The sequence below is a fragment of the Talpa occidentalis genome, unplaced genomic scaffold, assembly GCF_014898055.3.
Source record: "Talpa occidentalis isolate TD23 unplaced genomic scaffold, MPIMG_talOcc4v2.1, whole genome shotgun sequence".
NCBI classification, from domain to species: Eukaryota; Metazoa; Chordata; class Mammalia; order Eulipotyphla; family Talpidae; genus Talpa; species Talpa occidentalis.
The window spans coordinates 72,426,961-72,453,307 of NW_026555331.1; the positions used below are offsets into that span (position 1 = coordinate 72,426,961).

The 26,347-nt window shown below is 42.1% G+C and overlaps 2 protein-coding genes across 2 annotated transcripts in view; one reads left to right on the forward strand and one right to left on the reverse strand.

The window, feature by feature from the left end:
* Window positions 1–549: 549 nt before the first annotated feature.
* On the reverse strand, window positions 550–22,512 carry MCM4 (minichromosome maintenance complex component 4). Its single transcript, XM_037506793.2, has 16 exons — window positions 22,309–22,512; window positions 21,791–21,955; window positions 21,277–21,440; window positions 21,083–21,184; window positions 20,458–20,553; window positions 20,284–20,379; window positions 19,251–19,389; window positions 16,881–17,101; window positions 13,943–14,063; window positions 10,249–10,508; window positions 9,210–9,575; window positions 8,651–8,778; window positions 7,799–8,006; window positions 6,615–6,843; window positions 2,744–2,877; window positions 550–1,614 (listed from the first exon to the last, which is right to left on the reverse strand). The coding sequence occupies exons 1-16, from the start codon at window positions 22,376–22,378 to the stop codon at window positions 1,522–1,524; spliced, it is 2,592 nt and encodes an 863-aa protein (XP_037362690.1). The 5' UTR covers window positions 22,379–22,512; the 3' UTR covers window positions 550–1,521.
* Window positions 22,513–23,450: 938 nt separating this feature from the next.
* PRKDC (protein kinase, DNA-activated, catalytic subunit) overlaps window positions 23,451–26,347 on the forward strand; it is a 250,915-nt gene continuing 248,018 nt past the window's right edge. The window contains exon 1 of the mRNA XM_037506810.2: window positions 23,451–23,609. Within this exon, the coding sequence (XP_037362707.1) occupies window positions 23,456–23,609 (154 nt within the window). The 5' untranslated portion in view covers window positions 23,451–23,455. The remainder of the gene's footprint in view (window positions 23,610–26,347) is intronic.

Consider the following 26,347-nt stretch of genomic DNA (forward strand, 5'->3'; position numbering starts at 1 on the left):
AAGCCTAAACTTTTAATCATCGCTTCACCTTTTCTTGCTTTGGGTAGTCCTTCATGGGAAAAATGGAAAGTACTGATCCTTCAGCGTGGTTGAGAGGATTACATGTAACTGAATCTCCTTCACCAAAAAAACCTGATTAGCAAAGCCATTAGGTGGCAGTCTGCCCTGCATTCTCTGTCAACACCCTAACCTAACCACTGTTTAATTCAAAACATTAGTGTTTTGCACATCTGGTAGGCCTGAACAGATAAAAATGATCCATGAAATGAAAACATTTGGTTAGATGATCTCTAAATATCATACTAATGTTAACATTTATCTAAACAATGAATTAGATCTATCATTTTTTATGTATACTTTATTAATGAATATTGATTCTAAATTATTTTAAAAAAGGTCTAACTCATAAAATGACTTAAATTCTTCAGAAATTTTTTATTATAGTAGTATTTCCATGTATGATCTCAGCCTTATGGTGGTTTTATAATAACCCTAGGATTGAAATAATTTTTGAATAAAATGAAATTCATTATGACTTTTTTTTTAAAGATTTTTTAATTTATTTATACAAGCACTGGGTAGTCAGAAGCGCGGGAGGGTGAGAGAATTCCCCAGAGCCAGAGAGGGGAGCAGAGCAGGCAGAAGGACCGAAGTACACTGCTGAGGGGAGCGGCAGGTGGCAGGAGAGGTCTGTGCGCCATGTGGGATCCTCCTCCGGTGGCCAGGGAGCAGCCGGGGATCAAACCGGCACTGTAGAGGCTGCGGGCAGCTTTGCAACCCAGCGACCCAGCGCTCAAACGCTGTGCCACCAGGGAGGCCAATCATGACTTTCTTTTATGATGTATAAGGTACTTACTGTCATGACTTTCCATGAATACAGTGTTTATTATTAAAGTTCTTCTCTTAATGAAAAATGCCAAATAAGCAAGTATTATTTACTCTATTATTTATTAGGAAAGTTTTACATATTAGGATAATTACTTAGAGCCTAATCACTTCCATTTTAGATCACATAGTAGCTATGAGAAAGATCCTTAGAAGCAATTACACCTGAGAGTTGTAGCAGGCAGAAAGAGTATTCCTTCACTACTTCATAGCCAATGAAATGCCCTCATTAAGTCTTTTACCTCACTTGCAAAAGACTCTAACACAAGGATGATTGCCTAGCATAAAAAACCACAACTCAAACTGCCATCTTCTAAAAGTACATCCTGCTATCTGTAAATACATACAGATTAAAAGTCATGGTGTTAAGGAAATAGTATATAGAAAATTATCATTATTCTGTATGCTTACAAATTGAATTGGCATATTATCCTTAAAATGTTATTAAAAAAATGAAAACATTTTACTACGAAAACTGAACTCAAGTTAGAAAATCTCTATGGAACCAAATAATGATGCTAAAAATCAATGTCCAACAATAATACCAGCAATAGCAGCTGACCAGTCTGATGCCACACATATGAGCAAATGCCATGCCCTTGTCAGGACAGAACACATGGTAATCCTCACAGAGCTTCAGAGCAAGCGAACAGTTTTCCCAGTTACTGTCAGGAAGTCATCATCAGCCAAGGCACGCAGTGCTTCTTCAAACATATCTTTGGTAATTGCCTTTGAGGAAAAATAGGAAAGCAAACATGTTAGATGTGAGGTCTTCCCTTAGCTGCTGGAGTCACAATAATTTCACTTGTAAAGAACCACCAGTCTCTTTCCTTTTAGTGGTTGCATACATTTCTAAGGTGCTAATTCAGGTGGCGGTAAACATTTCCTGTAAAGGGCTAGATGGTAAGTATCATGAGCTTGGCATCTGCATGGTCTCCCCAACTACTCCACTCTGCTACCCTTGTGGAATTGGAGCTGTGGATGGGAAGTAAGGGTAGGACTGAAAGCAGGCAAAAGCATGGACTTGGCCAATGGGGTTCTTTTCACTTAATAATTTAACATAACTTATTCACAAAATGATACCAGTCTTTTATTCCCAAAACAAATATAGTAGTAAATACGATCGCCATAAGATGTGTGATCCTAACACTATAGAAGCAAAAAACCCAAGATCCGGGCCTCCCTGGTGGCGCAAGGGATTAAGACACAACCTATGAAGCTATCGGCAACCACTGCAGCACAAGTTTGATACCTGGCCAGGGAGCTACCCACATGGAGCAGCAGACCTCTCCTGACTCACCTGCTGTTCCCCTTAGCAGTATATTTCAGTCAATCTGCCTGTTCTGTTCCCCACTCTGTCTCTGGTGAATCCTCTCACCCCATGTACCCCTGGCCTATACCCCAATTCTTGTTTGCATAAATAAAATCAATCTTAAAAAAAAAAAAAAAAAAAAAAACCCTCCCAAAAACCCAAGATCCTAAATGGCTGACAACCGATAAAATAAGTGATTGAATATGGAAGCAATGGAATGATACCCACCTATTTTGATGCAACCATCACAGAAAATGTTAACAGTAATTGTTAATTAAAAAGAAAAAACAAAAGCCACCAAGTTACAAAACAGTATAACTGTAATTGTCTAGGTGCATTTTCCAAAACAAAACAAACACATGTGTGCATATACATACAGAAAAACTGTAATAGTGTAACAAATTTTGTGATTATTTTTTGATGATTGGTTCATGTTACCTCTTTACCCTTAATACATTTATTAAACAATGAAGGAAAAAATTTTAAAAGCTCAAATTTTATTTTAGGCAAAAGCTACTCAACAAACAAAAAAACATAAATACTTACTATGTCAGACTGTCCCCGAATATCTTCAAAAAGTTGCTGGTATTTAAGAGCTGGTGTTTTGCCCTTAGATAAAATAAGTTTTTTCAATGCTTCTGCTAACTCTTCTTTCCGTTTACGAGAGGTGGCACTCAGTCCTGAATTTAAAAGAAATTAAAATAACTTGTGCTATAAGGAAGTGAAACATTCAAATGTCTAGCAGTGTTGCCAAAAGAGGATAGGGGACAGTGATTGAATGCCAAAATTGCTCAAAAGCATAGTAAGTTTTGATTTCTTTGCTATTTCCAAATTTCTGCACGTAATAACTGTTACAGTCCCCTGAAACATGATCTATATAATTTATAGACTGATCAATCATTGCTTTAAGAAATGAGTTATTTAAAAAGGGCTAACATGGGTACATGGGCAGAAGAGAAGCAAGAATCCCTTTTATGTTAGACAGAACTTTGGGTGTGCATTTGCATGCATGCTAGTGTATATTTCTCTCAGAAGTTAGTGTAGGTCTCTGCCAGGAGCTGTCAGCATGGATTATGCAGAAGAGCCCAGCTTGCTGATAGGTTAGGCATGGTGTGACTACTGACATTTAGGGATATGGCCACAGAATTCTCCCAGGAGTAGGAATATCTGGTTGAGGTTCAATGGAATTTGTAAACTGATAGGATGTTGAAGAACAATGGAAACCTGGTTTCCTTGGATCTAAGTCAGACCTAGTCACCATTTTGAAATAAAATAAGGAATCCTGGGAGATAAAAGAGAAAGGAGACAGCAGTCTTATGTCCAGGTTGCATGAAACTCCTACAGGGAAAGAATACTCACTACTATAGATCAAGTCCTAACACAAAAATACAAACATACACATGAATATTATGCAAGATAAGAAAACGTCAAAAGAAACAAAGTATAAGATGAATAGTTTACCACATGTAACAATTTTTCTTTTTTTTTTGATTTTACATATATTTTACATCATTCTTCATTTTTGTACAATGTATGCTTTCTCCTCTCGGGTGTAGTCCCCACTGAATTCCCACTATCAATTCACCCGTGACCCATTACCATAGTCCCCTGTGCTCTTCCCACCTGTTTTTATCCTTCTACCTCCTCCTCCCCTGCAGAATGTCTCGATAACAGAACAATTTCTAATGCAAGAAAAAATTGGAGCATCTCATGAAAAGAATAATATCAAAGATGCATAAAGTCCTCAAATTATTCAAGGCTAAACAAGAATATAATAAGGACCATGAAAAAAGGAAACAAAAATCATTTCTAGATATGAAACAGCCATAAAATTAGATTAGATATAGCTGGAAAGAGAATCAGAGAACTGGAATATTGGAATTAGAACAGAAGAGATTACCTGGAATGCAATAAACTGATGGAAAATACTTTTAAAAAGTTAAGTCACATGGGTTTAGTAGAATGAAGCCCAACATATGCTTAACAGAAGTTACAGAAAAAAAGAATAGAAAAATGCAGAGGGAGCTCTCCTTCTTGCCTGCCTATAGAGGCAGGCCCTTCTTAAATTACCTTGCTTCCCCTTAGAATTGGGAATAACCTGGAATAGGGAGAGATGAGGATTTCAAAATACTTCTGAATACAGGACAAAAGATGCCATTGTTGAGGACAGAGTTAAGGTACTACGTGTATATTTTACAAGGTTAGGAAATACCACTTGGAAATTTTGGGAATATTATTTGTTAAATCAATTCAGATTATGATTGTCTTTGGTATCATAAACACCATTCTAGTGTTTATCAAAATATAGTGAGGGGGCGTCTTGGTGGCAGCAAGGGGTTAAGTCTCAGCACTATGAAGCTACTGGCAGCCACTGCCACAGGAGTTCAATCCCCTGCCAGGGAGCTGGACCACATGGCACAGCAAACCTCTCCTGTCTCACCCGCTGCTCCCCTCAGCAGTGTATTTCAGTCAATCTGCTGTTCTGTCTCTGGTGAATCCTCACACCCTCCTCATCCCCTGTACCTCTTGACCTACACTCCATCTCTACACATAAATAAATAAATCTTTAAAACAAACAAAAAATATATATATATAGTGAGGAGATCCCTGTTATCTGATCATTGTAGATGATTATTTAAAATGCTGATTCCTAAGACAGAGACTACTAAACCGAATCCCAGAGACTAGAGTCCAGCCCATGAACTGAATTTCTAAGGAGCAATCTAGTTGATTCAGATGATGCCTATCAAGGCAGGGGAATTACCGTGTCTATGGTATTCAATAGAAATTTAAAAGATACTTAGAGAGCAGGGATTTGAGTATTTACCCAAAATGTATAAGTACCATAGAAACCAAAACAGAAATTCTTGTGATGAGTCCTTAAGAACCACTCCAGTTTATTCTGTCCACATATAATAAGCACCATTATTAAAATTTAATTACACCATAAAGCTACTGGGAAAAGATCAACTATATTTTGTCAAGAATATTACCTTATTTTATCACCAAAAGTAATGCTGGGCCTCCCTGGTGGCACAGGCAGTTGAGCACAGCGCTATGAAGCTGTCCGCAGCCTCTGCAGTGCCATTTCAATCCCCTCCAGCCACAGAGTAACCCACATGGCACAGCAGACCTCTCCTGTCTCACCTGCTGCTCCCCTCAGCAGTGTATTTCATTATTTTTTTTAAAAAAGATTTATTTATTTATTTATTTATACATACATACATACATACACGCACTGGGTACAGTCAGAAGAGTGGGAGGGTGAGAGAATTCACCAGAGCCAAAGCGGGGAGCAGAGCAGGCAGAAGGACCGAAGTACACTGCTGGGGAGCAGCGGTCACAGCGGGAGAGGACTACCGTACCATGCGGGACTCTTGCCAGTGGCAGGGGATCGAACCGGCACTGCAGAGGCTGCAGGCAGCTTCGCAACCCAGCACTCAACCGCTGCGCCACTGGGGAGGCCCTATTTCATATTTTTTTAAAAGAAGATTTATTTATTTATTTATATAAGAACTGGGGTACAGGCCAGGCGTGGGGGAGGGTGAGAGGATTCACCAGAGACAGAGCGGGGAACAGAACAGGCAGACTGACGAAATACACTGCTGAGGGGAGCAGCGGGTGAGACAGGAGAGGTTTGCTGCACCATGTGGGACCCTCTCCGGCTGGCCAGGATCGAACTGGTGCTGCCAAAGCTGTGGACAGCTTCATAGTGCTGTGCTCAACCGCCTGTGCCACCAGGGGAGGCCCAGCAATGCATTTCAGTCAGTCTGCCTGTTCTGTTTCCCCCTATGTCTCCGGTGAATCCTCTCACCCTCCCCCACACCTGGCCTGTACCCTGGTTCTTGAATAAATAAATAAACCTTTAAAAAAAAAAAAGTAATGCTATTTTTATTGTTTTAAAAATTTAGTTAAAATAAAAAGTCAGTGTATAGTTTTCTCACAACTTTCAAAAGTGCCCTGATCCTGGGGCCTCCCTGGTAGCTCACGGGGTTAAGCATCAAGCAACTATGAAGCTATCCACAGCTATTGCAGCACGAGTTTGATCCCCGGCCAGGAAGGTGACCCACGTGGTGCAGCAGACCTCTCGTCTTGCCCACTGTTCCCCTCAGTAGTGTATTTCAGTCAATCCACCTGTTCTGCTCCCACTCTGTCTCTGGTGAATCCTCTCACCCCTCTGCACCTCTGGTCTATACCCCAGTTCTTATATGCATAGATAAATAAATCTTTAAAAGAAAAAAAGTGCCCTGATCAAAAAAACATGAAGAATCTATTTAAAATGATTTAATTGTTAGCTTAAAGGTATCGGTGACTCACACATTTAAATAATCCCCACGAGGTGAACATGATAACCACTACAATATAGAAACAAGAAAAAAATTTTCATGCACCCTTAAGTTCAATGCCAAAAACAAACCTGTAGTAAGAATAGATATGTCCACAATGCCAGTCCTGGGGTCAGTTGCAGACTGCTTTAAAGCTTCCCTATGGAGGCGTTTTGCCTCTTCAACATCAATTGCTTCAACTTTGTTTGAAAACCGTACTTTAGCATGGGCTTCTGCTAAGCGGATCAGTGATTCCAGCTGTCGAGGGTATGCAGAAACCATTCCTCGGCTACTCCCTATCTTCCTCATGTCTACATAAGCCTGGTGGACAAAGGAACAATAATCTTAGTAACAATAACAACAATAATCCTCAGTAACAATAATCTTAATTTCATGGTTGAACTTTGAAGTTAGAATTCCATTAACTTCTATTTGGCTGCACATATAGGTAGTGATCTGGCCCTGAGTCATCAAGATGGTATGAAATGTAGCTTCAAAGAATGGAAAATTAGAGAGGGTGGTGAGGCTGGCACAAAGAGGACTCACCAGGGAGCCTATCAGAAAATGGTACTCAGGCAGTGACTTCGGTTTATACCCTGCTAAGTAAGAATTCATTTAATGTGGTATGCACAGGGTTACTGGGACAGTTACAAAAGTTGTACTATACTTACATGTAGATGACACAATTTATTTTTTCAAATAACTCTAAAGAATATATAATACATAGAAAATTACACCTAATCTATAATTTTTATTTGAGCTTTTTCAGGAGCTTAGTTAAGATGGAAAGTTATCCAAGCATCCAGGAACTTTCTCAGCATCATAATGCTTGAATAAACTAATATCTGCCATTTCATACAACTATCCATATAAAAGGATACTGAAAAGTGAACACAGAATATTTACAATTCATTTTATCTTTTAGAAACAAGAAACTGGAAGCTCAGAGAAACTGCTTGACTTGCCCAGGATCATAAAGTTACAAAGCAGTATAATTCATATTTCAACTCAGGCATTCTGATTTTAAATTCATTGAGCTTACAAGTAGTTAAATATAAACTGGTTTGTACAACCTCTATGGATCTTTTTACCCTTTCCACATTTGGAAAAGTCAATTTTGCAACACAGGAGGGTAAGAATAGCTACAGAAGATAGTATGTTATTCTTAAAATAATTGTTGAGAGAGGATGATTGGCTAGTTACATCAATGCTTTTAGTTAAAGGCTCCGCAATACATATTTTTCAGGCTTTAAACCTAGGAGTGAATGTGTGTTACCTCAATGAGAGCCTGGCTGGCCTCCTGACTCAGCCGAGGCATGACTGTGCTGTGGGCATAAGCAATGTAGTCCTTGAGCACAGCCATGTCCATGAACTCCTCCTCCACCTGCTCCTCACTCTGGTAGTATAGTGCCACCAGGTGGTGAGCAAGGCGCCTGTCATAGGCTTCGTCCTGGGGATCCAGCATGAGGAAGATCAAATCAAATCTGAAAACATATTATAAAAACACTGTTTTCCTAGTTGGGACCAATATGATTGTAAACACAATTAAAATATTATTCTTGAGACACCCAGGCACGTACAGTGAACATGCTTTTAGCCAGGGCTATCAAGGGAGGGAAGCATCTTCTGCCTATGAAGAGCTTCTACATGGATCAATTCACTTGCTTTGTCCCCAGAGGGCATTTAATCTCCTAGTCCTTGGTCTGCCCAGGGAAATGCCTAGTCACCATATAGCTGAGTCAACCTAAGATTCTCTGGTGGGAAATGTTACTCTAATTTTGAGGAATGGAAGATTTTAAAGAAAACACATTTAATTCTAGGGGAAAAAAAGAACTGCTTGATAAACCCCATCTATCATGTAAAGCAATTCTGTGGAATATGTCGATACTGAGAGGGTTTAAAACTGAGAGTGGTGAGTGACAGGTTTCTGAAAATGCTGTTAAGGTAAAATGTCCTGTTTCAGAAAATGAATGCTAAGGTGCTACCATAGCTCAGTAGAGAAACACCATACCAACCAAATTTGAAAACCTGCAATAAAGCAATGAGTTTATTAGTTAAGTATTAGTCTTTCCTCAATTTCAAGATGAAAGCTCTATGAATGAACAAAGTAAGAACATCTGTTTTATACCTTGATAATAATGTGTGAGGTAGCTGGATATTTTCAATGGTAGTTTTTTTTGGATTCCACTGAGATTCAATAGGATTTGCTGCTGCCAGGACAGAAGTGCGTGCATTGAGCTGACAAATAATCCCAGCCTATCAAAGAAAACAGTGCAATTAGAAGCCTTACCCTGAGACTGGCAGAGCTGCCTTTGCTTGGCAAGCCCTCTGCTGTATTATCACAGTTACTGAGAGTCACATATTCTTGTAAAGGTGACTTCAAGTTTCACTTGGGACAGGCCCAAGTAAGGCGTTAAGTGCCTTTCAAAAAACACTAAACCCCTGAATGAGACTTAGAAAAAGTTCTAGTTCTACAAATGGTACACATTAGTGAATTTGTACAGCAAAAAAGATAGAAGCGAATCCTGTAGAAAATTCTCAGGATTATGCTTAACTTTAGCAGGAAAGATATTCATTCATCAATTTTCCAGTTAGAACTAAGATGCTCTGCAGTTTCAGATACTTTATTTCAATTGTCTATACATTTTGAATGTATCCAACACGTAAGAATGAAGACTCTAACTCACCTTTGCAATGGACAGTGTTTGTTGTTCCATGACTTCATGCAGTACTGATCTTGTACTTTCATTCATCTTATCAAACTCATCAATACAGCAGATGCCATTGTCACTTAGGACGAGGGCACCGGTCTGCAGGACCAGCTGCCTTGTTTCAGGGTCTTTCATTACATATGCAGTGAGGCCAACCGCACTTGAGCCCTTCCCAGATGTATATTGGCCCCGGGGAACAAGGTTGTACACATACTGCAGTAGCTGGGACTTGCTGGTTCCAGGGTCACCACACAGGAGGATGTTGATCTCAGCACGAAATTTGCCCCTTCCCGTGTGACTAAAATCCTTTCTTGTTCCACCAAAGAGCTGAAGCAAGATTCCCTAGGCAAACAAACATGTCTAAACATTTTGTTTACTACAGGGTAACTGAGATTGAATTTGTATTTTAGTGATACTGTTTTCTCTATGAATAAAGAATTAAAGTTAAGAAATTACAGGTAAACCTGGTGGCACAAGGGGTTAAGCACAGCACAATGAAGCTATCTGCAGCCTCTGCAGCATGAGTTTGATCCCCAGCCGGACAGGGAGATACCCACATGGTGCAGCAAACCTCTCCTGTCTCACCCACCGCTCCCCTCAGCAGTATATTTCAGTCAGTCTGCCTGTTCTGCTCCCCACTCTGTCTCTGGTGAATCCTCTCACCCCCCTGCACCTCTGGCCTGTACCTCAGTTCTTGTATGTATAAATAAATAAATTTTAAAAAACAATGTTATGTGGTAGTGCATGCTTTATTTAAACATAAGTACACTATGCTGTGCCAGATGGCGACCATGTAAATCTCTATTCTGACCCCATGTAGCTTTTCTTAATTTAGAAACATGTAAGTATGGTGTGGAGAGGAGGAAATGGACAATGTATCTCCTCAGCCAACCAATTTAAGATGTGAATATCTTGCTTTGACAAACAGGTCACAAGTCTTATCCTGTATGGAGCAGAACAAATGTTAATATCATTTGATCCCAAAGAACTATAAACCCAACACAAACCCAGTTACCTTCTTTATATCCTCATGTTCATAAATACTTGGTGCCAAGGCTGAAGCAAGTCTTTCATAAATGTCTGGTTTCCTGGAAAGTTCCTTAAGTAATTCCACACGTTTCTCTGAAAAAAGTTTCTGTTCTGCTTCTTCATCAAGGCCATGCAGACGTTTTGCATCCGTTTTCCGATAATGAATGACATCAATATGAGTTTTGTAGACAGACTTCACATTACTCACTCTTGGATTGACTCGAATAGGAACAGCTCGATAGATGCCTAAGAACATACCATAAGATGTAATTTTACCTCCAACCAATAGCGTTGTAAAGCAGTGCACAACAGGAAGCACTGAGGAGAGCTGAGGGCAGACTCCGAAGCAGGTGCACATCTGAGTATACTGCCTTCATGGCTCCCAGAGCTAACTGTGGCACACTCTTAACCTCTCAACCGACAGAGGCAGGGCAAGTTGGGACAAAAAACAGGTTTCTGAAAAAGGCAGACCTAAAAATGTGTTCACCATTTACCTTCCTCCTTAGCTCTACCATCTCAGACACCTATCTGGGTGCAACCACATTGCATACGATTATTCCAAGGCTTAGCTGAAATTATTCCACTTCTAGCACAATGACTGGTTCATGGTTGTGTTCAAAGAAACAGTATTTCCATTTTCCTTAAGCTTAGATTTGACTGGAACAAAATACCAAAATCTCTTATCAAAACTTGAGAAGGAAATTCTAAAACTGGGCCTCCCTGGTGGCACAAGAGGTTAAGACACAGTACTATGAAGTGATCTGCAGCCACTGCAGCATGAGTTCGATTCTGCCCAGGGAGGTGACCCAAATGGCACAACAGACCTCTCCTGACTTGTCTGCTGCTCCCCTCAGCAGTGTATTTCAGTCAATCTGCCTGCTCTGTTCCCTGCTCTGTCTCTGGTGAATCCTTTCACAACCCCCCCACACCTTGGCCTGACCCCAGTTCTTGTATGCGTAAGTAAATCTTAAAAAAAAAAAAAATAAAAAAATCACTCATACATTATATCACAGGTAAAGGTAAAGACATGGTGAAGGAACAATGACTCACCCTTAGTATTTTTTTATAACCCTTAACCTTTCTCCTTTATGTCACCCTCTTAGCCTCAGAACTCTTAATTCGTTTATTAGTGTATGCTAGCTTTTTTTAAAAAAAGATTCATTTTATTTATTTATGCATGCATGCAAGAGTTGGGGTGTAGGCCAGATGTGTGGGGGTTGAGAGGATTCACCAGAGACAGAGTGGGGAGCAGAACAGGAGGATCTACTGAAACACACTGCTGAGGGGAACAGTGGGTGAGACAGGAGAGGTCTGCAGCACCATATGGGTTAGCTCCCAGGCTGGGGATCAAACTCATGTCGCAGTGGCTGGTGACAGCTTGATAGTGCTGTGACTTTAACCCCTGCGCCACCAGAGAGGACCCTATCATGCTTTCTGAAGAATTTAAGAACATTAAAAGAAGTAGGTGCTCAACTCTTCAACCACACCAACTCATCATTCTCCAAGAAGAAAAAAATCCCAAAGTGGTATGTTTGATGTTTTATCTTTTTTGAGTTTCTAATTAGAAGCCTTAACTTCTAACAATTCAGTTTTCTGCTGCTTTTTTTTTTTTTTTTTTAAATTTTTTTTTTAAATTTTTAAGATTTATTTATTTATTTATACAAGCACTGGGTACAGTCAGAAGCGCGGGAGGGTGAGAGAATTCACCAGAGCCAGAGCGGGGAGCAGAGCAGGCAGAAGGACAGAAGTACACTGCTGAGGGGAGCAGCGGGCGGCAGGAGAGGTCTGCACACCATGTGGGTCCCTCCTCCTGTGGCCGGGGAGCAGCCGGGGATCGAACCGGCGCTGCAGAGGCTGCGGGCAGCTTCGCAACCCAGCGCTCAACCGCTGCGCCACCGGGGAGGCCCAGTTTTCTGCTGCTTTTTGAAGGGAAAATATTCATACATGTGCCCTCAGCTTTCTCAACATGTTGCCATTGATTACCTGCCCTTCTGTTTATCTAACAGGTCAGTTCATTTCTTTTAAAACATAAAAACCAGGGTCCTCCCTGGTGACACAAGGGGTTAAGTCTCAACACTATGAAGCTATCAGCAGCCACTGCAGCATGAGTTCAATCCCTGGCCATGAAGGTAACCCACATGGCATCGTAGGCCTCTCCTTTATTGCCTGTTGTTCCCCTCAGCAGTGTATTTCAGTAGAGCTACCTGTTCTGCTTCCCACTCTCTCTGGTGAATCTTCTCACCACCTCCACACCTCTGGCCTCCAGCTCTTGTATGCATAAATAAATAAATGCTAAAACAATCTATATGTAAATATGTAATTAGACTACACACACTATTCCTCACGCCCACATAGATTAGGGACAGATGATTATGATTATGTTAAAAGTGGTCTAGTTATCTTCAGTGGTGATTTATCATCACAGAACAGCATTGTTAATACTTATTTTACATTTATATAGTGCTTTTCATGGCCCCCTCCTCCAAAACACTTTTACATGTATCATCACATTAATTCCACTTTGCAGTTAAGAAATTTAAAACATTGGATTAAATATTTGATCAGTTTCAGAACATTAGAGTGGCAGAACTGGAACTATACATCTATTTTGCTAAAGGTAACATGTTCTTTCACATTTTAATTACTACCCATATGTTTAAGTCTGTTAGTAACAACTGCTGGAGTGGAGTCACAGCTGAAGGCACACAGGATAAGACATCTGACTCACTGGACAGAACACATAGACAGTGTTAGTCTTGACTCCTCAACATCCTCAACAAGGACAATGCTGCCATAAACACCTCCAAGAAAGGGAGTCTCATGTCCTGTGTCCTATCCTGTACCTGTACCGTACTGTCCCCAGCCCTATGCTGGAAAGAACACTCTTTTGGCATAGAGGAAGAGTCCTGAGAGCCAGAACAACCATAAAAAATTTGGTAAAGAGATTTACATGTCTCTGTATCTCAGTTTGTTTAGCTCTAAAAAGACCCTAACTCCTAGCATCAAAATAGTGCTATAACCAGTTTTTTCTTTAATAATTAAACTGTAACCTGTAGCTGTGTACTTGGGAAATAGGTGGAAAATTATTTAAAATACCAGAGTTGGTAAGCAGTATTTCCTGTAACTTCTGGCATAACTCAAAATATTTCCAACACCAAATTAGGATATATACACAGCTTTGGAACACTGAGAGCAAGAAGTAAGGAACTGCAAGGACAATACATATACTGGAAGGTTCTATCCCGTTAGGTGGCAAAGGGGGATAAAACATTATATCCTGTCTTCTCAAGACCCAAAGGTACAATTAGTCCCATGTCAATGAATTCATTAACAAGTCAAATAAGGGCCTCCCCGGTGGCGCAGCGGTTGAGCGCTGGGCTGTGAAGCTGCCCGCAGCCTCTGCAGCGCTGGTTTGATTCCCGGCCACCGGCAAGGGTCCTACATGGCGTGCAGACCTCTCCTGCCGCCCGCTGCTCCCCTCAGCAGTGTATCACTGGTCTGCCTGTACTGTTTCCCACTCTGGCTCTGGTGAATTCTCTCACCCTCCCGTGCTTCTGACTGTACCCAGTCTTGTATGCATGTCTAAATAAATAAATAAATAAATCTTAAAAAACAAAACAAAACAAGTCAAATGATTAAATGCAAGGCAGATTTATTACATTAACAACCTACACTCTTACCTGTAACATTCACTCTGTCCCCAGGTTGAACCTTGTCAACAAGATCATTATGAGCAAAGAGGATGACGGTGTGAGGCGTCTGCCCTGCGGGCATATCTTCAGGAGACTCCTGAAGTTTGATCTGAAAGAAGAACAGTGAAAACATAAAGCAAAATGGAGACAAATCTGTGTGAGTCTATAGCTGTTTTTTGACATCATTTTAACCTCTCAGAATCATATACTTTGTTTTAATCACTATATAGTTAACAGTTAAAAAAAAAAAGGCTTTAATATGGCCCGAACATTTTGTTAAGGATGCTTAAACATTCCTCTGATGGGGTGAGGGGGTGAAATACATGATTTTGTCTCTTTTTGCCACTGTAAGGTTTTAATGGATATGTCTTTTCATAAATGCTACATTTCTAATTAATTTAGAACTTATTTCTATTAGATTTCCTAGGTGAAACACATGCTTTTCAGGCTCACAGTCAAGTACTTCTTGTCCATCTCTCGTAGTCACTTTGTATACCTAACAAATACCTGCCTAGCTAGTTCTATATTCTCTTATCTAATAGGGTTCTGTTGAACACCTGCCACTTGCTGGACCCTGTTCTAGGTGTTGGGGATTCTTGAAAGAAGTCTGTTTTCTCATAAGAGGGTAGATGGGTAATACACAAACTCATGCAAGTATGTTAATAGATCTGACAGTAACAAATGCAGTCAGACAGGCCAAGAAGGTAGAAGAGATGATTTTAATAAAGCAAGGTTAGGAAAGCCTTTTAAGTCACATGACCTCTGGGCAGATGTCTAAGAATGCTGTATGTTCTCACTGGAAAAAACAATAAATACAACGGTTCTCAGAGAGGCTTTTGCTAGTCTGAGGAGCCATAAAAGAAGAAACGGTTCAAACAATGTCAGGGAGGCCTATGGTTATAAAAGTGTGTTGTGGGTGATAGCAGGTCATGTTGGTATAGAATCTACTCTCAGATACTAGGCTTTATTGCGTGGAGCTTCCTCAGAACAGTAAAAATGGATCTACCATATGATTCAATGATTCCACTCCTAGGAATCTATCTACCCAAAGAATATAAAACCACAAATTTGAAGGGAAACCTACACTCCCGCTTATTGCAGCAGTATTAACAATAGCCAAGAAACAGAAACACCTAAATGTCCCAAACAGATGAATAGATGAAGAAGATGTGATAAATATACACAATGGAATACAACTCAGCAATCAAAAAAGATAAACTAATCCCATTTGTAGCCAACATGGATGGAGATGGAAGAGAATGTGCTAAGTAAAATAAATCAAAGAGAATGATAAATATCAGATGGTTTTACTTATATGTGGAATACAGAAAAACCAAACAAAGGGTCAGGAAAAAAAACAAATTGCAAGCTGACCATAGATCTGAGGCATACAGCACGGGAGAGAGAAGGGTTAAAACACAGGAGGGCACAAGGGACTATGGTGATGGTTCATGGGTACTATGGTGGTAGCTGACCTATAGGGACTACATCTGAGGGGAGAAATCAAATACTGTATAAAAACTAAGATGTAAAAGAAAAGACATTAGGTTTTACTCTAAGACAGTCTGTGAGTTTTTGAAGTATTCTGAGAATACAGACTATACTCCTAGGGAGTATGACTCCTACCACTGTGTTTCTAGTTCTCAGTACTGAAAAGGCATGTACTGAGGTATATTCTTTCCTACAACTTGCACAAACACTCAATGAAAATTTATTAATTTCATCTTAATTCTTTGGTTATAAAGTTAAACACTATTTGCATTTGGTAGTATTTTCCTTATTGGCATCCAATAAAGGAAATTAACAGCAGTATTAATTTATAGTATTTCAAACATGATCTCTATTTAACATTAAAAAAACCTTAGCCCTGTGCATAACTACGCCATTATCATCATAATAAATAATTTTCTGCTTACTGATTTATTTCTACATCAATGATTGCATCTCAAAATTTTCATCATTAAAGGGCCAAGCTTCCTATATAATATAATGAGAAAACTTTAAAAAGATTATCAACCCATTATTTACCAGTGGCACAGCTGCAAAATGACAGACCTTAGCCAAATAATTACTATTTTAAATGTTTTATATATACTTTTCGATGGTATATATTTTTAATTTTTTGCATAAAATAACTGGAGTTTAGGCCAGAGGTGCAGGGGGTGAGAGGATTCACCAGAGACAGAGTAGGGAGTACAACTGGTGGATTTACCGAAATACACTGCTGAGGGGAACAGCGGGTGAGACATGAGAGGTCTGCTGCACCACATGTGGGTTAGCTCCCTGGCCAGGGAATTCAGGCCATAGCGGTGATAGCGCCAAGACTTAACCCCTAGGCCAACAGGGAGGCCTCTGACATAAATTTTTTTAGTCCTAAATATTTTTCACAGATGTACTGCATGTTAAGTTTGATTTATTACACTGGAATGGGTTAATCTGATCTACTAGCTTATAAATCACACGAAAACTTAACATGTTAATAGTGGAGGAATGCATTCTTTTTCACCTTATAAGGTAGATGAAAGTAATTTAGGAGGGCCTCCTTGGTGGCACAAGAGGTTAAGACTCAACCTGTGAAACGATCTACAGCCACTGCAGCATGAGTTCTATCCCCGCCCAGGGTGGTGACCCACATGGCACAGCAGACCTCTCCTGACTCCCTTCAGCAGCTCCCTTCAGCAGTGTATTTCAGTCAATACGCCTGTTTTATTCCCCACTGTCTCTGAATTTTCTTACCGCCTCCCCTGTACCCCAATTCTTGAGTGCATAAATAAATCTTAAAACAAAAATGTCATTTATGAGCAAGGTTTTAGGGCCTCATGAATGAACAAGTTAAATTTGTCTTTTTTGAGGATCTAGGTAGGGGCTGAATAAAGACAAGGTATGCCAAAGGGGAAGTCACCCAAGGAACTGGAAGGCCATGTACCATCTGCTTGTCAGAGAACACGGAGCGGTTGTGGATCAGTGCCATGCTGTGGGTGGTGTGACAGCGCTCGCACACACAGGGCTCAGCAATGCGCCCACGATCGATCTCCACACGGGCTGTGTGGGCACAAACTTGGCACTGGAAGAAGGCTTCCTGCATCTCTGGAATCAGCTGGGATGTCCGTATCACCATGCCACTTATGGTGATGAGCTGGTCGATATCTGTACGGGGAAAGAGAGGTTGGCATATCCATTAGTCACAGCCCACAACCCAGTCAGATGGGTCTTTCCCTGAGTTAGGCTTCTGCCATGGCAGGCATGGTTCTGTTGTCAAATCCAACAGAAGCTTGTACAGGCATGCAGAAATACCGGGGGGTGGTTGTGTTAACAGGTACCATTGGGTACTTTTGGTACCCTCAGGTCTTAAATGCCCCTCTGTGGCCAGTCTGCCTTCTCTCAACCCTGGTTGACCTCTGGCCCTTCTTCATGGTCCCACCACCAAACCCTTGCTCATCTGCCTCCTGCTCAGCTCCATATTCAGTAAAGATTAGAAGCTCTAAGCTTTTCCCTGTCTTGCCTTGTACTTCACTCACTGTGTCAGGTAAGTCTTCTTTAAAATGTAACTTTTATTGTGTAACTAAGTTACACAATAGACATACAAGCTAATTAAGTAAAACCTGAATACTTTTGATATCAGTTGAACACCTATAAATCCCCTGGTGTCCTTGAATGTGTTATTTCTGATATTACCCTGGAATTCTTCACGTAACATTGTTCTTGTTTCTGAACACTTAAATGCAACACGCCTACCCAAAATAGCTCTCTTCCTCCTTCAGTGTCCCCACTAGAACTCCCAACCATAGAGATGTCAAAAACAAATTACAAGTATAAAAAATTGTATTTCTTTAATAAATACTTTCTCATATTTATTGACTTTTTTTTTCCCTTACTGAAATTTATCTTCTGCACATCTATCTACAGAGGCATTAATACATTTTCAATGGTTTTGTATGTTAATCTCCATATACAGCAAATATGTTTACTCTGTATTTTCACTCCTGTGGTCACTGTCTAACTTAGGACACTGCTGCCTCACATCTGAGCTATGGTTGAAATAGATATGAACTTCAATATACCTTACACACTTAACCACTGTGAGCTTACGGAGAGTGCAAAATCTTTCTCCTTAAAAAACTGTCAATGGCTCTCTACTTACTTGGGTAGTTAAAGTTGGAATTCAAAGCTCTTCATTACTTAGGCTTTCCAGCTCCCAGGCAAACATCACCTCCCAAACTCTCTGTAGCTATCTAAATTCCTTTACATCTGCTTTCCAAACATTTCCAGTAATGCAAAATTCTCTTTCACCATGAACTCTTCCAACTCAGGCCCTGCACTCTGCTTCTCCTCTTAGGTGAGACAGCCTGCATGTTTCTTTGTTGTTCTAATTTTCGCTTTCCATGCCAGGTTTCTTTTTTAAGTTCCCGGAACTGTATTTTGTATTTGCTCTTTATAATGATTTTGAAAAGATGCCAACTTAATTAAAAAACAACCTGACATTTTTGAATAAGTTCACCTTAAAATAGAAAACTGCCAATAGTAATTTCATCTTTCATATAAATAATTTCAGTTAACTTAAAATTTTTTCTTTTTTAAAGATTTATTTATTTATTTATACAAACACTGGGTAGTCAGAAATGCGGGAGGGCGAGAGAATTCACCAGAGCCAGAGCAGGGAGCAGAACAGGCAGACTGATGAAATACACTGCTGAGGGGAGCAGCGGGTACAGCAGGAGAGGCCCGTGCGCCATGTGGGACCCTCGCCAGCAGCCGGGGATTGAACTGGCACTGCAGAGGCTTGGGCAGCTTTGCAGCCCAGAGCTCAACCGCTGCGCCACCGGGGAAGCCCAGTTAACTTAAAAATTTTGATAAAGGGGCCTCCCTGATGGTGCAAGAGGTTAAACACAGCACTGTGAAGGTATCCGCAGCCTCTGGAGCACAAGATCAATTCCTGGCCGGCCAGGGAGCTACCCACAAATTGCAGCATACCTCTCTTGAATCGCCTGCTGCTCTTCTCAGCAGTATATTTTAGTAAGTGTGCCTGTTCTGATCCCCATTCTGTCTCTGGTGAATCCTCTAACTTTACCCCCTGCACCTCTGGCCTGTACCCCAATTCTTGTATGCATAAATAAACAAATCTTTAAAAAAAAAAAAGCTTTTGATAAGGTGGGTCCATGAGCATATAGGATCACTGAATCTGCTCTTTGATTAGTTTATAATCCATCACTATCACTGATGACTCTTTAAAATTCTTTCATGAAAGAAGCTTTGCTTATTTTTATGTTAGGTAATTTCCTGTTACTGAAAAGATTACCTTCTGGATTCAGGCTTCTCATATTCTTAGTCTTCAACGCGTTGAATGGTCTTACTTGAATCTGATGTTCTAAGATTGAGTCAGGGTAACTGTCAAAGAAGATCTCATTCACAGCCATGTCAAAAGTTGGGATAACCTCCTGTTAAATGAAGGTAAGGATGCCAAACTATCATTGTATCTTAGTGCTAAAAATAGGAAATAAAATATTTTACATTGGCAAAATAGAAAAACAAAAACACACAACATAATTCAAAAATATTATCCTAATTAATTACACACATGCCATTTACATACCCAGGCAATGATTATCTCATTAGATGCATATTCTCATTAGGGTAAATGTGACCATATACATGTAAGTGGCATAGTTTAGACTTTTAATTGGTAATAGAATTTTTTTTCATACTTTTCCTGTCTTACTTTCCCCCCATATTTTAATGCTATCGAAACTGTTTAAATCATCATTATATATTTTTTTTTGTTATTTGTTAACGTTTGCTTCCCATTTTGCAGGTAAGGAAACAATTTCTGGGAAGCTAAGGAACCTGAGCAAAGTCACATAGTTATTAAGCCACAAAATCAATATTTAAAACCAAGCCTGTATGCCTCCAAGACCTACTGCTAGAATCTAGCTGATATTTCATCAAGAAGGCCTGAATCCTAAGAAAAAAGACTACAATATAGTTAGGTTAGTCTGCTGAGTTGACAGAAGTATGAAATACATTCCTAAAATATTTCCTCTTAAGGTAATTCACTTCATCAAATCTAACAAGCTATCAATGATAACATTCACCATTATCTTATATGCTATGCCAGTACCAAATGAAGTATGACACACCATTCACAATATACATTCTACTTTCAGAAATGTTAGCGTGAAAAAATGTTCATCTTAGTGGAGATGAAAAGCAGTTTTATTAGGAAGCTTTTACAGTTTGGCATAGCCTCTTGATAGCTAAGGAAATTCTGCTATCTAGAAACCCTACTTCCAGATGTTTATTGTGATTCATGATGGTCAAAGCAAAATTCTTACCTGTGGGTAGCAGATGAGCTGTCTGTATAGGTTCTTGTCAAACGATTTTATGTGTTCACAGTTTACATTTAAAAATGGCTCCCCAATAACATTAATCTGTAAGAGTTAAAGAAATGTTATGTTCTGCTAATTAAACAAAAGATGTCCCTTGGAATTATAAGAATATTTGATTACCTCTGCAAGTCGTTGCATGTACACAGGTTCTGTAATATCTATGGCAAAATTTTCTTCTTCTTTAGCCAGTGGGTCAACAAAATGCTTAAGAAATCTCTTGATGTGGAAAGAAATATACCAAGTTCAATGCACTTAGAAATAAGTAACTAGGGCCTTACTGGTGGTCAAGTTTCAGCGCCTTCACATTATCATTGCTACCGCCTGAGTTCGATTCCAGGTCAGGGAGATAACCCACATATGGTACAGCAGACTTCTCCAGTCTCACCTGCTGTTCCCCATAGCAATGCATTTCAGTAGACTTGCCTGTTCTCCTCCCCACTCTGTCTGGTGAATCCTCTCACCCCCTGTACCCCCTGGCCTATACCCCAGTTCTTCTATGCATATATATAAATACTAAAAAAAAAAAACAAAAAAGAAAGAAACAAGCAACTACTCAAAAAACAAAAAGTTATGAGTATATCGTTATTTGGACAAAAAAACAATGACTTCTGAAAAACTAGAAAAATAACAATTCTAAGTCATCTAAAAATCTACTCCTAAGCATTATGGCCACTTGGTTACAGATTATAAACACTTTCAGCATTGTCAGGGCCCTAAGATATGAATTCTAACACATGTGGCTCACCTGAAAACTTTCTTTGCATGTTGCCACATTTACATCTGTTCCCCAAATCACAAGTTTTTGGCCTAGAGACTGGTCACTTGCCACTATTTCTTCTGTTGCTGGCTACACAGAAAGAATGACAAAACCACGTTAATAGGGAATATACCTTTTACAACCCAAAAATGATGTTACCAAAGACTGTACAGGGTACTCACCCCATCGGACTGCAAATCCACCTGCAGGCCCTTTCGTGCAGAGCCTAGGTCAGGTCTCTGCCTCACTGGTGTGCCCCTAACACCACTTCTTGGGGTACCCTCTACTCTAGAGCTTGGTGTACCATAAGTCAGTGGTGAACTAACATCAAAGTCAAGAGGAATGGCTGTAAAAAATTTGTGAAAATTTACAATGAAATTCTGGTAGCACATCAACTCCCAAACTATAGCATGTTACTTGTTGATCTAAACACACTAATCATCTAATTCATCTAAACACACTAGTAAAACTCACCTGTGGTGGTGAAGATGCTAAGAACAATTAAATATTCTATTAAAAAAAGCACCAAAAGTTTTTTCTCTGCTCACTAACCCCTAAACATGTATTAGCTTCTTGTAGAAAACACATTATCTAATGCAGAGTTACTCCAACTACCATGAACAAAAGGAGGAAATTTGACCCTTAAGCATGTTCTGTGCATTAATCAGGGGAATACTCAGATCTACAGAAACGCACTTGAAGAAAGCATCTGAGGAGGGCTGGAGAATACTGTATCTTGTGCTGCAGGACTCTGTAGGTCAACTCCAGGGGAGGTGGGCATCGGCTGCAGCTCTCCTGTGGAAGTTGAATCCTCGCCTCTTCGCTTCTGAGACGGAGATGACCTGGCATCGTCACTTCGAACTTGTGATACACAAAACAGAAGAGATGGCACTCACTTCCCTTGTTTGGTTTACCTTGTTTTGACTCTAGGGACGAATTCTTTACTGAGCAAATGGAAACCAAAGAAAACAGAGGCAAATGGGGGCGAACAGGTCAGCCAATGGTTGCTGTGCGCCCTAAAGCCAAGGCTGCACAGTGGAGCCTGCAGAGCACGCACGAAGGCTCGTGGTGCCCACATTTCTTACTTCACCCCGACGGAAGACACAGGCGGCCTGAAAGGAGAGAGGCCCAGAGCGCAGGCCAAGGTCTCCCCGCCGTGGCGGGAAAAAGCCAGACGGCGGGCGGGAGCGGGAGGGCCGTGGGCGGGCACTTACGCGTCGGCGCCGGGGGGGCCCGTCCGCGCCGGCTGCTCCGGCGGCTCGGGGTGGACGCCGGGGAGGACATGGTCCTTCGTGTATCTGCGTGAGGACGAGAACAAGCGCTCGCCGCGCCCCCTCGCTCCTCTCCCGCGTCCCTCCTCCCCGTTACCTGGACGAGGCAGCGCGCGGCGGGCTCGGCTTCTGGGAGCCCGAGTCTGCGGAGGTTTCGCGCCAGCGGCGCCAACGTCACCGCCGTCGCCGACGCCCTGCCAATCACAGCAGCGTCCTCGCCGGCTCCGCCCCGGGAGGTGCCACTCCGCATCGACGGGGGGGACAGAACAGCACCCGAGCGCCGCGGAAGGCCAGGGCTCCCCGGTCCCCCTGCCGTTCGGGTGGTGCGGCCGCCCACGCCACCCCGATTTTGCGGGAAAGCTGGGGAGTCGGATCAAACCATGTTCAACTAGGGGTTGGTTTTCACTGTAGTGCTAGCCAAGGAGAAGATGCTTCTTTCTATCTTAGACAATTGTATTTCTAAAACTATTCCAAACGCATTTCAGCCTTTAGCTAGAGAAAAAAGTGTAGCTCATTCACCAAGCTCTGGTATTGGGTCAACTTCAACTCCCACACTCTCCTTCCTGTCTCTTTTTGCAGGTCAAATTGATGGCTTCTGATTTCTCCTGAGGTTTCGGTACAGGCATGATAAGTGAATTGTATCCAACAAATTCATAGCGTGGCCGCTCAGCTATTCTAATTGACGTCCAAGCCGGGGGCCCTAGCGGGAAGGCACTAGGGGCTGACGGAAAGTTCCCGCCACGGCGAGCCCCGCCCCCAAGGGGCCCCGCCCCAAGGGGCCCCGCCCCAAGGGGCCCCGCCCCAAGGGGCCCCGCCCCAAGGGGCCCCGCCCCAAGGGGCCCCGCCCAAGGGGCCCCGCCCCAAGGGGCCCCGCCCCTCGCTCCTGCGAGCCCCGCCCCTCGCTCCTGCGAGCCCCGCCCCCAAGGGGCCCCGCTCCCCGCTCCCGCGAGCCCCGCTCCCGCGAGCCCCGCCCCTGCGAGCCCCGCCCCCAAGGGGCCCCGCCCCTCGCTCCTGCGAGCCCCGCCCCCGCGCGCGCGGCCCTTCCCGGCGGGACGGCGCGTGCGCACGCGCTCTGCTGGCCTGGGGCGTCATGGCGGACCCCGGCTTGGGCGTGCGGGCCTCCTTGCTGCAGCTGCAAACGTCCTTGTCCGCAGCGGATCGATGCGGCGCCGCGACGGCCAGCTGTCAGCTGATCCGAGGCCTGGGGCAGGAGTGCGTGCTGAGCGTCGGCCCCGCGGCGCTGGGTGGGTACAGTCCAGGCGTGGCCGCGCCGCCTCCGGCGCCGGGGCGCGCGCCCTGCGGATTTCCGAGCCGGGAGGGAACGAGGCCGGCAGTTCTCCCGCAGGGGGACGCCGAGAGTTTTTGGTGGCCCAGCCATTTGATTCTGAAAAAGGCGGGATTTCTGTGGACGTGTATAAAAAGTGATTTGTCATACTGCTTTTTGTTGGAGAGGCATATTAAAATCAAATTTGGTGCCCTAAGTTTGGCAACAATTGCTGTCTAAAGCAGGGAGAGCAAACAAGGATTTTCTTTCACCTTAATTTCAGCTACAACCACTAGTACCTTCTTTAAGGTTATACGTGCTGTTCCTACTTTTGAACAGCATTACGGAAATGTAACTTAAAAAGTCATGCTATTCTTTTCACTTTTTAGCAATGCGTGGGTCAGAACTTTTTATCCTTTTGTGGTAAAAGTGCCTCACGTGAGCACTGTCAAAATTCATCATTGCGTGAAAACTTTTCCTGAATTTCTTTTCTTAAAACACCAAGATGTTGTGTCGGTCTTCTTAATTGAAAGATAGGTGAAATTGTCTTCCGCAGAAGTCAGTGCTGAATATGTAAACAACCCCTTAAACGCGGTGCTATTTAGTATCTATAAATTGTCCAGAATATGTTAAAGGAGATATAAACTAACAGCGTTATGTAATTGCTTTATTGTCACAGTTTCTTTTTTTTTTATTGTCACAGTTTCTAAGTTAGAATTCTTTTTGTTTTTTGATTACAAGGCAGTTCCAAGTTTATTTTCAGTATATAATCTGTGTCTTTTCATTTGTGTATTGTTATTGGTTTTAGAGGATGGCGATAAAAACTGTCATAAACTAGTGGTTTAAAACATCACAGGTTTGTTAATCTTACCATTCTGTAGTCAGCAGCCCAACATGGATCCCAAGGTATAATAAAACCAAGGTATCCACCAATGCCACTTTCCATTCTGAAGATTTGAGAATTGATTTTCTTTTTCATTAAGGTTGTTAGAATTCTGTTCTGCCTCATTGGGGTAAACTACTTCTCATGTTTGAAATCTCTCATGCTGTCCAGTCTTCCCATCTCTCTTGCTCCCTCTCCATTTTTTTTTTTTTTAAGATTCTATCTATCTATCTATCTATCTATCTATCTATCTATCTATCTATCTATCTAAAATATTTATTTATTCATGCATACAAGAACTGGGGTACAGGCCAGAGGTGCGGGTGGTGAGAGGATTCACCAGAGACAGAGCAGGGAACAGAACAGGCAGATCTACTGAAATACACTTCTGAGGGGAGCAGTGGGCAGGTCAGGAGAGGTCTGCTGTGCCATGTGGGTAGCTCCTTGGCCGCTAGGGCTCAAACTCATGCTGCAGAGGCTGTGGATAGCTTCATAGGTTGCATTTTAACCCCTTGCACCACCAGGGAGGCCCTAAAGATTATATTTATTTTTGCATAAAAGGACTGTGGTGTAGGCCAGAGGTGTGTATGTGGGGGGAGGATTCATCAGAGACAGAGTAGGGAGCAGAGCAGGCAGATCTACTGAAATATATTGCTAAGGGGAACAGCGGACAAAACTGGAGAGGTCTGCACCATGTGGGTTAGCTACCTGGCTGGGATTGAACTCAGGTGGCTGCAGAGGGCTGTTGCAGTGGCAGCACTGAGACTTAAACCCCTAGGCCACCAGGGAGTCCCCTCCCTCTTCTACTTTTAAGGACCTGGTGATTACATTGGGCCTACCTGAAAATCTAGAATAATCAGTAGATAAAGGCCTCCCTGATAGTGCAGGGGTTATAGACACAGCAGTATTAAGCTATTGCCAGCCACTGCAGCCAGCCACTGCAGCATATCCTCTGCTGCTGAGGGAGCCAACCCACTTGGTGAAGCAGACCTCTTCTGTCTCGCCAAGTTACTGCTCCCCTCAGTGTATTTCAATGGATCTGTCTGTTCTGCTCCCCACTCTCTCTGGTGAATTCTCTCACCCCGCACCCCTGGCTTACACCCCAGTTCTTGTACGCATAAATAAAAAAAAAAAATCTTTTAAAAAATACTGTAAAAAAAAAATAAAGTCAGTAGATAAAACTTCCTTAATGTCATTTGCATTCTTTTGCCATGTAAAGTAGCATAGTCTCAGCTTTGACACCAGAGATTTACCTTGCTGGCATTTTTGGGCCCTTTATTCTGCATACTGCAGTCCTGTGGAAGATCATCCAGATTTCCTGCTTTGGTCTGGGTTTTGGAGTTCCTTGATTCTTGAGTATAGCCATGAAAGAATTTAAAGCAATGTCTAGGCAAAGCAAAGTTTATTATTGACAGAATGACAGAATGACTGTACGCTTGGGAAGAGGTCTAGGCTGGCAGAGTCCAAAGAACAATTGCAAGGAAAGCCTGTGACCCCTGCCTTAAAGGGGGTACAGGGGATTGCTCACTCCATCCCTTTTTGGGGTTTACTGCTCCGGTGTTCCCTGGGTGTTAATTTATCTGTCCAGGCAGGATTTTCTAAGTCACTGCTCTGTAAGCAGGATGTTGGGGCAGTGATCTGCCTTCCCCCTTTCCACTTCTTGCTCTCCTTGGGCTTTAAGGGCCTGCCTGTAGGTTGGGGTGAGGGACTGCCTCTGCCCCTCTGGGGGTTTCTTGACCACGTTATGGAATTCTTTATGGACTCTAGCAAGTGCTTCCTGGGGTCCGGATGTAGATAGCCATTTGCTTTTCTTTGGGTATCCACCCTCTCTGCCC